Raw genomic sequence first — 12,962 nt, forward strand, 5'->3', positions numbered from 1 at the left:
GTGTCCCTTTCCGAGAGATGTTTCCCACACAGTTAATGGACGATGGCCGGCAAAGGGACTACAATCACCGGCATACCTCATGCCGCTCGCGGCCACGAGGGAAGATGGCATTGTATCTCGGGAGTTGTAGTTTTTCTTCCCGTTCGCCATTATGGAAAGAACTACACTTCCCACAATGCTCCTGGGACGGCTTGCTTGGATGACTTAACCCACCCTGCCTTTTGAGTTAGGGGGGCTCCTCTCCAAGATGGCGGCTCCTGCTCCAAGGGGTACAGGGGGTGGGGTTAGCACCCCCACCGGCTCCCTCGGCTACTGTTTGGCTCAGCTGCAGAAGGGGACCGAGCCAGGCCTCGGCAAGGCCCTCCTGGCCCTCCGGACCCACCATATCAAGGAAGCGGGGGGCATTGCCCGTTTCAGGACGCGTGGGGGGCTGGCGCCCCTCTTGGGAGTCCTGGCTGGCGCCCCCCGGCCCCGACGCACCTTGGACCTGGCCCTGAGTATTTTGGGCAACTGCTGCACGGAGGGGGGCAGCCGCACCCAGGTGCGCGAGCTTGGGGGGATCCCGCCCCTTGGTGAGTGAGCCCCCCTCCGTTTTTGGGGTGCAACGCATGAGGTGCCTTTTGCAATGGCTTGGGACCCCCTCGACCAGTAGGAAGTGCTGAGTGAGCACCCTGAGGAGGGGGGTGTCACACTTGAGGGTGGGTGGGTGAATGGGTTGGGGGGCTGTAGTTTGGGGGTCCTCCAAATTTTAGGGAGCCCTTCCTCGAGGGGTGCCTGTCTACATGATGTCGGGTAAGGTTCAGAGGGCTTTCTCACTTGTCAGCAATGGAGGCTGAAGTCTCTAGGGAAAGGGAAGGGAGCCGTGGATTTCATAGGATTCCCCTTTTGGTGCGTGGGATCTGGTAGAATGTAGTCCCACATCCCTTTTAGCTTTGGAACTCCCCAGTTTTCCAATATAGGACACGGTAATTTCGGGTGACTTGTCTATCTCAATATCGCCCGCTCCTTCGATTACTTAGGAATGTTGTTTTCTGAAATGTTGTGAGGGTTGCCAGATGGACCTGCCAAGCTTTGCTTTATGGATTTGAAGAGGGAATTCATTATCTGTACATGTCGCATCGGGTATTTAAAAAGTTTTGAGTTCTGTGCCAGTTTAAGCCTTCCGTGTTGTTTTCCAATACCTATATTTGTGAATTTCAGAGCAACTCCTGTTGAACTTGTGACTCTTTGGAAGGGGTATGTGCTGTAATGTCTGCCTAGCTCTGAGGTTAAGGTGATGCAACTGGAGATTATGCCCAAGCTTGCTGTAATTTGCTTTCTGCTATTTTTGCAGTTGGCACGCCACCTGGCTGTTGATGGGCGAGTGCCACAGCGTCATCCTTTAAATAGGGTGATGTCAAAAGGTACTTCAAATCAATCCCAAATTCTATTAATATTATATTTTCCTATCCCACCTGATTAGTCTTTACTGCTGGGTTGTGGAACTATTTCAGTTATGAATACATTTGATGAGGGACTATAGGGAAGTTAGCAGAAGTTGGTTTTGGAGCAAGACTTCAGATGTTATGTGTAATTGAGAAACAGTGCCTTTGCTACCTTTTGATATTGTGGAAAAGACCTGCAACTTTTCAAAAATCAGCATATTACACAGCATGTATTAGACACTGGGGCATCTCAGAGTATAGAAGGCTGAATATTTGGCCAGAAGGCCAGCTGTTTATGATAAATAGATAAGATTGGATCGAGCAGAGAAGGGAATCATTTGGCAAATGCTGTCCTGTTTAAACAGTTGATCCTCCCCAGAGCTAACTGTGTTGTAGTGGACTGAGGGACAGCTAAACCTATATGTTGCAGGACTCTTTACCATAACAGAAGTACTCAGCTATGGCTCTGTAAGCTATTTATGACTTTACCACTGAATTTTTTTATCCCCCCCCCCCCAATTCTGTGTTTGTAGTTATTATTCTGAAATCGCTTGCTGCGGAAAGCATCCAGAACCGGACAGCCCGGGCTCTTGGCAACTTGGCTGTAGACTCGGAGAACTGTCAGGCCATCCACGAAGCAGGTGAAACATAGGATGCTACACTGGATGAGATTTATGGGTTGGATCAGTTCTTAAGATTTGGACAGTATGTGTTTTATATGCACAAAGGACTACAGGCTTCCTACTGCTCTGAATGCAGGAGGAGTGGCAGCCTTTCTCCCTCATCCACAATGAGGTACTCTCTGTTTCAGGAGGGAAATACATTAACTTGGACACCCATCTGTGCAGGCTGGTCCTGGTTTTTTGTAGGCCCCTAACAGCCAGAGGCAGATAGTATGACAAAGTGATCTGCTTAAAATTCTAGGGCTACTTGTCAGTCCTGATAGGACATATTTGTAATATTTAAATTGGTTGCACTTAGTGTCCTTGCCGTTGTACGAAAAAGGGGAACAGTCAAGGACGGAGAAGGTACAGAGATCTGGCAGCTGAAGGTCTGTCTGGCTTGGGAGGTTTGCCAGCTGACTGTAGAGATATAGGTAAATGCAACATTTTATAATAGGGTTGTCTTTCTTCCCCCATCCGTGTTTCTGCTGCAGGAGCGGTGCCCCCGCTGGTCCAGGTCTTAACCACCTCCCAGGACAGCGAGTGTTTACAGAGTGTGATCCGTGCGGTGCGCTACCTGGCGGACACTCCTGCCCATCGCCTTCTGCTGGCACAGCAGGGGGCTGTCCGGCCCATCGCTGAGCGCTTGACTTCCTCGCTGGATGATGCTGCCCTAGTTGGGGCAGCCGTGCGTACCCTCCTTGAGCTAACCAAGGGTTGCAGTCGTGACTGTGCTGAGCAGCTCAGCCTGGGGGGTGGAGTGGCCCCCCTTGTGGCCTTGGCCAGCCATGATAAACAAGCAGTGCGGGAGTCAGCCATCGGAGCCATTGCCAACCTTTGCTTGCAGGGTATGCTGAGGCCAGCAGTAGGCAATGCTGGGGGTGTGGAAGTGCTGATAAGGGAGATCCGACAGCGACACGGAGCTGGGGCACTTGGGACCTCCCTTCACCCTTTAATAAAAGCTCTTTGCCTGCTGTGCCGGGAGGCGGTCAACAGAAGTAGGATCCGGAAAGCTGGAGGGCTGGAGCTGTTGCTGTCCTTGCTGAGGGATCGATGCCAGAGTTCCTCCCATGCCCGCCTGGTGGTAGCTTTTGTTGCTTTCTTCTATGATGAAGAGGCTCTGGAGGTGCTGCAGGCTGGCGGGCTGGTGCCTTTGCTGGTTGGCAGGCTGTCAGCCCTGGGGCAGTGGAGAGGCCAAGAACAAGATGATGAAGAGGAGGAGGATCATGACGATGAGAGAGATGCCGCTTCTTTTGACTTCCCTCCCGAAGGGCGGCGTGGAGAACAGACCACACCTGGTGCAGAGTCCTCTAGCTTTCAGAGTCTCAGGTAACCGATGTCTTGAGCTGAGTGCCACCCTGTCGTGGGGAGCATTAAGGATGTAAGCAGCCTGCAGTTTGGACTACTGGCCCCCATAGTTTCTGGCCATTGCTTACAACATTTGTAGTCCAAAACATCTGAAGGGCACCAGCTTGTTTACCTTGGTCCTGTAAGAAGGGGGAAAATCTGGGGCTGTTTTGGAAAGCTGTCGGCGGAGGGCTCCTGTGGGTAGTGAGGTCTGTAAGTCTTTGTGCCCAGGAAATGCAGATCCTTTGTCAGTAAAAACAGATGGAAAGCAAGTAAGCAAACAAAGAAAACAAAAAGTTATGTGACCTTCAAGCCTGCACTTCGAATGTTCTGTAAAAATGAGGGACATCTAGGTATTTGAGAACTGATTTTTTGGTATTTGAAGTCTTTATGACTTCATAACCATGCGGTGCCACATATGGTTCTGGCATGCTAGTACAGCTCTAAGAATGGGTCCGTGCATGTGATGACAGATTCATTACAGACTAAGAGGCAATTTGGGCCTTCTACCTTTATTTCTATAGTGTCTTATGATAAATATCCCATTTCTTCCCCCCCCAAAAAAAAAACCTAATTACTGCGGAGGAAAGGTGGGATATCTGTGCAATAAATAAGTGAATATATCTCATGGCTTATCTCTCTATCTCACTTTTTCCCCTACCCAATGCAGATCCTGGCTTCTCTCTGAAGGCTATATTGCCAGCCCAGGTGAACTTTCCCCACAGTGGTCTCCAGATACCACTCTTTCCGAATTAGATGCCCAGGGATGTGTCAGTCCCAATCAGGAGCTATCAGATGAACCACCAGGGCCCTGTCACACTACTTCTGGAGTCAATATCCAACCCAGGGCTGAATCCCCTGATTTCATAAATTCCCCATTATTGGATTTTTCCCTTGTGGGGCAGGCTAGTGCGTCTGAGGTATTACATTCAGGAGAGCAGGATGGACTACACGCAGAGCAGAGCAACTGCTCTATGGCAATGCCTGTAATGTGTGAACCTGGAAGTCCCCGTTCAGAACCAGTCACGGAGATGTCAGATTCGGATGGTGTGAAGGAGGAAGAAATAAATGGGACCAGTGAGCAGCAGAAGGAACCAGGGGCGACCCATGTAGAGGAAAGACTTCCAGGACAGAACAGGCCAAGGTTGCCCTGCTCCAAACCTTCAGGGGTTGCACCAAATTCAGTGATGCTGGATTCAGCAAAAGGAAATGCAGAAGTGGACCCGTCAGCCTATATCACTTTAATAACAGACCAAAGTGAGCCTGGGCTCAAGAAATGGCACTTGACTTCAGAGATGCTGGTTCCAGACAAGAGTGACCAAAGTCAGCTGTCCTCCAGATCTCTTGCTAAATCACCGGCTGCAGACGAAGCCTGTTTGATTCGCCCAAAGCCAAGCATTCAGAACCTCTTGGGTTCTCCCGATGAAGCAAGGACACCGACTGCCTGCTGGAGGCGTCGGGCCAAGTATCGGCTAGCATCCGAGCAAACAACACCCCCTCAAGTGTCACGCCCTGTTGGGGAGACCTCTTCCCCATTGCTTTCCTTAGCTCTGCCTCTCTCCTTTTCACCATACGGGGGCGACAGAGAGCTCCAAGCCCCCGAAGCGCCCGCCTTGCTGCTGCTTTCACGCTTTTCTCAAGTGGAGGATCCCAGCCGCAGCCTAGTCACCCCGACTGTGCTCCGAGGGCTGCTCCACTACATCACGGGGAGCCCCACGCCCTCCTCTCGCTGCCTTCGGCTTCTCCATCGCCTCACGTGCAACCCGGCCTGCCTGGAGGCCTTTGTGCGTTGCCATGGGGCCTCGCTCATCCGTGCTTGGTTAATCCTCGGGGTCTCTCCTGAGCAGGCGGTGGCGGCTGTCACAGCTGAGGAAGAAGTGGAAGAGCCCGCGAACCTGGAGGCCAGAAAGCTTGATACCCAGAGGTTCAAGGAATTTGGTAGGCATTTTCCTGAGATGGCCCTGCAGTGCAGGACAAGATTGGGTAATCTCTCGGATTTAAGGGTAGCACTGAATCCCCCAGAAACCCTTTGGAGCACAACACAACTGGGGCCGAAGCAGGCATCTTTGTGTGATGTTGGAGGGGACTAAAGCAGACCTGGGCAAAGTGCGGCCCGCGGGCCACATACGACCCGAGAGCCACTCCTGTCCGGCCTGCCCGTCTCCAACAGCAGTAAGCAAAACTTGCGAGGTCTGACGCTGGGATCTCGCAAGTTTTGACTGTTACTCTTGAGCCGCAGGCTGCGGAGCCTGCGGCTCAAGAGGCTGGAAGCGATCCTTGCGCAGGCGACGTGATGACGCATCACGTCACCTGCGCGGGATAGAAGACAGTCGGAGAGGAAGGCCGCGGGGGAACAGAGGACAGGTGACTTAGCTCAGTGTCTGTTTTTTTCTCTCCCCCCCCCCCCACGGTGAATGAATTACAATGCTCACATAGTTAACTCTCTAAAAAGTTTAGGGAGTTAACTACGTCAGCCTTGTAGTTCGTTCACCACAGGGCCTCACTCAATGGGGGCCTATAACTACCCACAAATTGGGGGCCTATTACTACCCACAGTTCAGATTTTTCATGTGGTCTCCTATAGAAACTAATTGTCCACCCCTGGACGAGAGGAAGACAATGGCAGGTGAGGGGAGCCATGTTAAGGGAAACCGGATGGGAAGAGAAGTGTGAGGGACGTTCAGGAAGGGGGTGTATAGGAGGAGCATATTTTAGGAACTCCACAGTGTGAGGGGGATTCAGAGAAAGGGTTCTAGGATCAGGCATTATTGTTTAGGAGAAGAGCAATAGAGGGGAGTCCGTAGGAGCATCATAGTGGGGGAGGGGCAGGGGGGCTGCATGTGGCTCATGGGCTGTGAGTTGCCCACCTCTGACCTAAGATCTTGGGATGTGAGTCTGAATTGCGTACTGTATCTGTATGGGCTGTGATTCAGATTCTTGCACTGGGATTCTCATATGGAGTTCTTTCGTTCCCATTTCATTCTTTGGTGTGTGCCTTGAACTGTTGTAAAACTTGTCCAAGTTACTGGGATTTCCTAAAGGCACCTTTATTGCCACAGGATGTACTGTTAGTCAAGGCTCAGTGACATCTAGCCTCAGAATCACTTGTAGATGTGGGGCTCAGCTGTGAACTAGGCAATACAGGTACTCGCCTTGCAAAAACGAGACTAGAAGCGGATAGAAGTTCTGCTTTTGCAAAACCCTAAAAGTGCAGAGGTCCCAAAGCCTAGTTTTAAAGCAGAACAACTGTTCCTGAAGGCTTTCAACCACTGTTGGTTCCCCCCATCCAACCCGGCTTTATATATATATATATAAAATTAATGAATTACAGTAATACCTCAGTTTACGAAATTAATCCATCATCCGGGATGTTACGTAATGCAGAAATTACATAAACCAGAGCGCGGATTGCTGTAGCGGCACTAGAAACCTCCAGGCCTGATGTGTCCTTTTCATACAACGACCCCCCCCCCGTAAAAAATGTAAACCGAGGCATTATTTCTTATGGATTTCGGCTCATAAACTGAAAATTACGTAAACCGAGGCACCCGTAAACCGAGGTACTACTGTAATTAGTGAGGTCGTGTTGTAAGGGTCCAAGAGGAATCTTGGTGTTTTAGAAACAAACAAGAGGGTGCAAATGGCCCATGGACTGCATGGTTTCCATCTCTGTTGAAAAGTAACCATTATAGGGAGCCCCTCGGAGACTATGCCCAGCATCTTCTGTATATACCACAGAGTTAAATATGCTCCCCACTTAAATAATAATCATGTGTTGTCAAATCAATTCTGACTTCAATACGGCAACCCTTTTCAACATTTTTCCAGGTAGAGTAGAAATAGTTCCCCATTCCCTTCTGGGGTGTCCTGGGACTGTGCAGCTATAGCCCAAGGCCACACAGGCTGGCTCTGCTTCACAGGAGGCACTGAGAAACATAGAATCCTAGAATAATGGAGTTGGAAGGGCCCTACAACGCCGTTGAATCCAACCCCCTGCTCAGTGCAAGAATCCAAATCAAAACAATTCTGACAGATGGTTGTCCAATTTTCCTTGAAGGCCTCCAATGTTGGAGCCCTTACCAGAGGTAATTGGTTTCATTATCGTACTGTTCTAAGAACTAAGAAGTTTTTTCTCTCTGATATTAAGCCTAAATCTGGCTTCTTGTAGCTTGAGCCCTTTATTACGTGTCCTGCACTCTGGGATGATCAAGAACAGAGCTTGTTCCTCTGTATGACTACCTTTCAAATATTTGAAAAGTGCTACCATATCTCCCCTCAGTCTTATTTTTTCAAGGCTAAACATGCTGAGTTCTTTTAGTCTTTCTTCATAGGGCTTGGTTTCCAGGCCCCTGATCATCCTTGTTGCCCTCCTCTGAGCTTGTTCCACTTGTTCCACTGGTGTAGTACATACATTCCCCCAAACATATTGTTGGTTGTTGTTGTTTAGTCGTGTCTGACTCTTTGTGACCCCATGGACCAGAGCATGCTAGGCCCTCCTGTCTTCCACCGCCTCTCGGAGTTGGGTCAAATTCATGTTGGCAGCCTTGATGACACTGTCCAACCATCTCGTCCTCTGTCGTCCCCTTCTCCTCCTGCCTTCACACTTTCCTAACATCAGGGTCTTTCTCATGAGATGGCCAAAGTATTGGAGGCTCAGCTTCAGGATCTGTCCTTCTATTGAGCACTCTGACTTGATTTCCTTTAGAATGGATAGGTTTGTTCTCCTAGCAGTCCAGGGGACTCTCAAGAGCCTCCTCCAGCACCACCATTCAAAAGCATCAATTCTTCGACGGTCAGCTTTCTTTATTGTCCAGCTCTCACTTCCATACATCACTACAGGAAAAAAACTTAGCTTTGACTATTTGGACTTTTGTTGGCAGGGTGATGTCTCTGCTTTTCAAGATGCTGTTGAAATTTGTCATTGCTTTCCTCCCAAGAAGCAGACGTTTCGTGGCTACTGTCACCATCTGCAGTGATCATAGAGCCCAAGAAAGTAAAATCTGTCACCACCTGTCACTGACAAAACATATTGTTACCACTCAAGAGTTGAAGCAAAGGCCATCTGAGTTTGGGCCACTCTATGTTGAGTTCAGTTTCTGAACTGTTTTTTCCTTCTGCTTCCCCCTGCAGGAGAGACGCTACTGATGAACCTTTGTGTCCAAGCGGAGTCCCCCTTTGGTGTCGGCGTCCTCACTCATATGCTGCTGTCAGGCTGTGAATCAGACCAAGTAGCTTGTGCACTCGCCCTTCCCTTGATCTGCAGGTAGGTCTGATGCCTTCAACCAGAGGGGCATCCAGGCTGGACTAAGAAGGTACAGTGGCTTTGATTTCTGTGGTCGTAACTCTTTCTTCTTCTGGGTACCCCATGGCCACAGCTGTTCTGAATGACAGATGGCTGCTGGGCTGATACAATTTGCTCTTGGTGTTGATCAGCCTCAGATTGAGCCATCTGGGGTAGGGAGCATTAGAATTTCAAGCCAGTGTTTGCTCCTCTGTCACATATACCTGCTAAAAGTGAAGACTGCTAAGCAGGAAAAATAAATAATGGGAAGTATTTCTCACATAGCTGAATGATGAAATTCATTTCCACCAGGGGCAGCGTGAGACAGCCTTAAAATGGGATTAGACAGATTCATGGAGGGGAAGGGGATCAATGACTATTTAATCATGTTATTTCCAGGATCAAAGCAGCGTGCCTTTTAATCTGTTTCAGTTGGTGAGGATTACAAGTGGGAAGTTGCTTATGCTCTTGTGGCCTGCTTGTGGGCTTCCCGTAAGAATAACATGAGCCATTATGCAGATAAGAGGCTGGAGTAGATTGTTCTTTGGTAGAGATCGACATTTACTGCAGTTCGGCGGATCAGGCCCACAGGTGTCGTGTGGGTGTTCCATGCTCCGCCTCTTTCTGCAGGCATCCATTCAGAGAAGGAGGCGGGACAGGGAGGATCCCAGTGTTTTTTCTGACAAGACATGGAATCCGGGGTGCTCATGCAACACCTGTAGGCCTGATCCACTGAACTGCGCTGGGGCACCAAAGTGTGATAAGTGCCCATCACTAGTCTTGGGTCTCATTCAGCACAGCTCATCTTGTATCCTTATGCTCATTGTAAAACAGGGAGGTATAGGAAAGAAATTGTAGTTTGTTTGTTTAAAATATTTTAAATAGTTCAGCCCGCCTTTCTCCTAAGAAAGGACTCAAAGGGGCTTACGTTTTTAAAACACAATATTAGAACTAAAACAGTGAATTATTCAAATATTAAATGAATTAATAACTTTATACAGTCGTGCCCCGCTTTACGATTACCCCGTTTAATGAGGAATCCGCTTGACGGTGAGGTTTTTGTGATCACAAAACAATGGTTTGAATGGGGCTTTCCGCTTTGCGATGATCGGTTCCCTGCTTTGGAAACCGATTTTCGCTTTATGAGGATCAGAAACAGCTGATTGTTGGGTTTCAAAATGGCCAGCAGCTGAAGAAAATGGCCCCCCACTGTGCTTAGAGACGGATTCCTCACTGCACAGGCATGGAAAATGACCGCCCCTATGGAGGATCTTCGGTGGACAGTGAGTTTTCAGCCCATTGGAACGCATTGAACGGGTTTCAGTGCATTTCAATGGGCTTTTTTATTTTGCTTTACGACGTTCGCTCTACAGCGATTTCGCTGGAACGAATTAACATCGTCAAGCGAGGCACCACTGTATTAAGACTGTTAGGTCAATTATTACTAAAACAGATTTGTGTTGTCATGTGCCATCAAGATGGAACCAATTTATAGTGACCCTAATAAGGCTTCAAGCTAAACAAGATATTTGATTAGTAGTTTTACCAGTTTCACTCTCCCAATGAGTTTCCATGTTTGATAGAAACCCTGATTTCCAGAGTCCTGGTTTGTCACTCTATCCGCTATACCGCACTGTGTATCTATCACACAAAACTGATCCTAGAAGCAACAAAACGGAAACCATCTAGTTTTAAAACCTCTCCCGGACAGTTAGTCACTAAAGAAAAGCCTGCCTGAAGAGAAAGGTCTTTGCCTGCTTGCGAAAGGACAGCAAGAGTGGGCCCAGCCTAGCCTCCCATGGGAGGGAGTTCCAGAATTACCATGGAAATTGTGAAATTTCAGAGTTCAGAGAAAGCTAAGGAGAAGGTTACATATGTGCAACAAAAGTACATTGATGTAAATTTTGGAACATTTTGGGAAGAGGAACCAAACTAAAGGTCAGAGGTGTGATGTTCTTCCTTTGTTCCCTTCCTGTCTTCCACAGGAAGGATTCCCTTTGCCGGAAGCTTCTGCTGGATCTCTCTGGCCTGCGTCTCCTGCTAGGAGTCCTGACGCGGGACGCTGACCCCATTTTTGTCTTCTATGCCTCAGATTCGCTCTCCCTCCTCCTGAGCTCCCCAGCTTCAAGTCCTGCCCTGGTCTCCTCTCCCGCCTTGAAGCGGCCCCGCCTGGACTCTCCTCTGCCCTGCTTCTACTCCTGCCTTGTGGATGACGGCAGGGCTGACTTGCACTTTCAGCTCGATTTGGGCCCCGTGGTGCCCGCCTTGCGCCAGGCCATCAGTGAAGCCTCCGAAGTCTTCCGTGCCATGTTGAGTGGAGGGTTTGCAGAATCAAATCGCACTACAGTGACACTTCACGGTGTGTCACCTGAGCCTTTCCGGGCTCTTATGCACTTCCTACATGGCTGCCGTGGCAAGCCTTGCCCCGTGCTCGGCGCCCCAATCGCTCTCGTGTTAGCTCAAGAGATTTTCATCGTTGCAGAACAATATCTCCTGCCTGAGCTCCAGTGTCTGGTTGATGATGCTGTTTGTGAGAATTTCCTGTGCCCCGGGACCATTGGCGAAGTGTACCGCTTAGCGGAACAGCAGAACCGACCTCGGCTGCTTCAGAAGTGTGCCGCTTGCACCCTCCAAGAGGGAGTGAAACCCACTCAGCGGGCTGCTTTGTTGGCTGAGCTGCTCCGATCAGTTGGCAATCCTAGTGGGTTGGCGGAGGAGCTGCTCAGGGTGATAATGGAATCCTTGTGGGGCTCAAGCCCTGAAGGCCAGCTGGGATGATGACTTGTACCCTGTCTCTTGTTCCAGTTTCTCACCCACAACCAAAGTACGGACGTTGTCAACAGAACATGCAAGCACAATGGTGGCAAAGACCATGGAGAAATAAATGGAATGAAACTCAAAAAGAAAGGGTGGTCTGGGTTAATGGATAGCCCCACTCCATCTTGAAAGTTTACCCTCTTGACCGGATAAATCACTGGGAAGAATGGTTAAAAGAGTAAAACCTCCCTTAGTAAACTAGATTATATGTTTATGTAAGGCAGAGTTTGGAGAAGCTGGTTTCTGGGCTACAGTTCAGAGAATCCCTTGGCTAGCAAGACTAGTGGTCACAGTGACTGGGATTTCTGGGAAATTTCATTCAAGCTCTGACACACATGGTTAGGTGGAAGGCACTGCACAGAAGATGGAAAAGAACAGGGGAGAAGTAGGATTACCCTGCTGGCTAACAGAAAGATAAAGGAAGGAGTCAAATGAAGAGCAGAGGCATCAGGTGGCCAAACATGGCTTCAGATTCTCCTTTGGAGTAGCAGAAGCTTTATATGAGGAGGGAGGAGGAGGGGGATCCCTTCCACCTGAACAGGATTTGGTGAAAATAAAAGGCGGTATGTGAAGATTGATTCCCCCTTTGATAGTGCTTCTCAGACCTTTGGGGATCACCCATATCTGTGTATGCTCGGCAATTCTGGAATGTGCAGTCCAGAAAAGTAACTTTTCCAAGCTCTGGTGTTTTGTTCTCTTTTTTTTAATTTTCTATTTTGGACAGTGATTTCAGGAATAGACTCCAGTCTCAGGAGATGCACTTAGAAGAATTCTTCACTATGTGAGGAGCTGGCTTTCAAGAGGAGGCACGAAAGGGAGCATCAGCATGTGACCTAAGGATGTTGTCTTTCAGGCAATTGGGGCCCCCAATGCCGACGGCCCCTACAATGTCACCAAGCGGCAGAAGGAGAGCTGAAGAACACCAAGAGGCTTGCTTCCTTTCCACACACGAAAGCACTAAAGCGGGTGGTGGGAACTGTTGAGGAATGTTTTTCCCCCCCGAAAAGTTGCTGCTTGAATGGACAGAAGGGCCTGGCCCAGTCCTGCCGTTGGGATGATACTGCATATAAGCTATTGTACATAAAGAAATATATACAACAAAAGAGGTGCTCAAGATGTGTAGCTTTGCCTTTTTTGTGTGTGACGGAACAAATGGGAGGTTAGGCTCTTTCAGGGTGGAAATGAGCCTCCGTGTGTTATCCCTGCCGAGTGGATTGGGACATACTTTGGAGGCAGCCTTCTGCAGAGTGAGCCAGGGTCGCCATACGATGATTCATCTCTTTTCCAGCCACACTGGCTCTTAATGTCGGGGCTGGATCTGATTCTTATTATCTAGCAGTGCCCTCTTTCTTTGCTGAAATATAGGTGTGACACCCCCCCCCCCGCTCATCTGGGCAAGGGGGTGGGGAATATTCCTTCGGTTGCCCTTGC

General features: G+C 49.2%; 1 protein-coding gene across 2 annotated transcripts; it reads left to right on the forward strand.

Annotated features, from left to right (window-relative positions):
• Positions 1-149: 149 nt before the first annotated feature.
• Positions 150-12,645, forward strand: ARMC5 (armadillo repeat containing 5). 2 transcript variants are annotated; one of them, XM_020807313.3, is made up of 6 exons: positions 150-572; positions 1,958-2,065; positions 2,581-3,415; positions 4,104-5,371; positions 8,564-8,696; positions 10,700-12,645. In XM_020807313.3, the coding sequence occupies exons 1-6, from the start codon at positions 248-250 to the stop codon at positions 11,490-11,492; spliced, it is 3,462 nt and encodes a 1,153-aa protein (XP_020662972.3). In that variant the 5' UTR covers positions 150-247; the 3' UTR covers positions 11,493-12,645. The 2 variants fall into 2 exon arrangements, with proteins under 2 accessions (XP_020662972.3, XP_072832955.2); XM_072976854.2 differs by lacking the exon at positions 150-572 and adding an exon at positions 907-1,403.
• The last annotated feature ends 317 nt before the right edge of the window (positions 12,646-12,962 follow it).

Source organism: Pogona vitticeps, chromosome 6 (assembly GCF_051106095.1).
Source record: "Pogona vitticeps strain Pit_001003342236 chromosome 6, PviZW2.1, whole genome shotgun sequence".
In the NCBI taxonomy this organism is placed as follows: domain Eukaryota; kingdom Metazoa; phylum Chordata; class Lepidosauria; order Squamata; family Agamidae; genus Pogona; species Pogona vitticeps.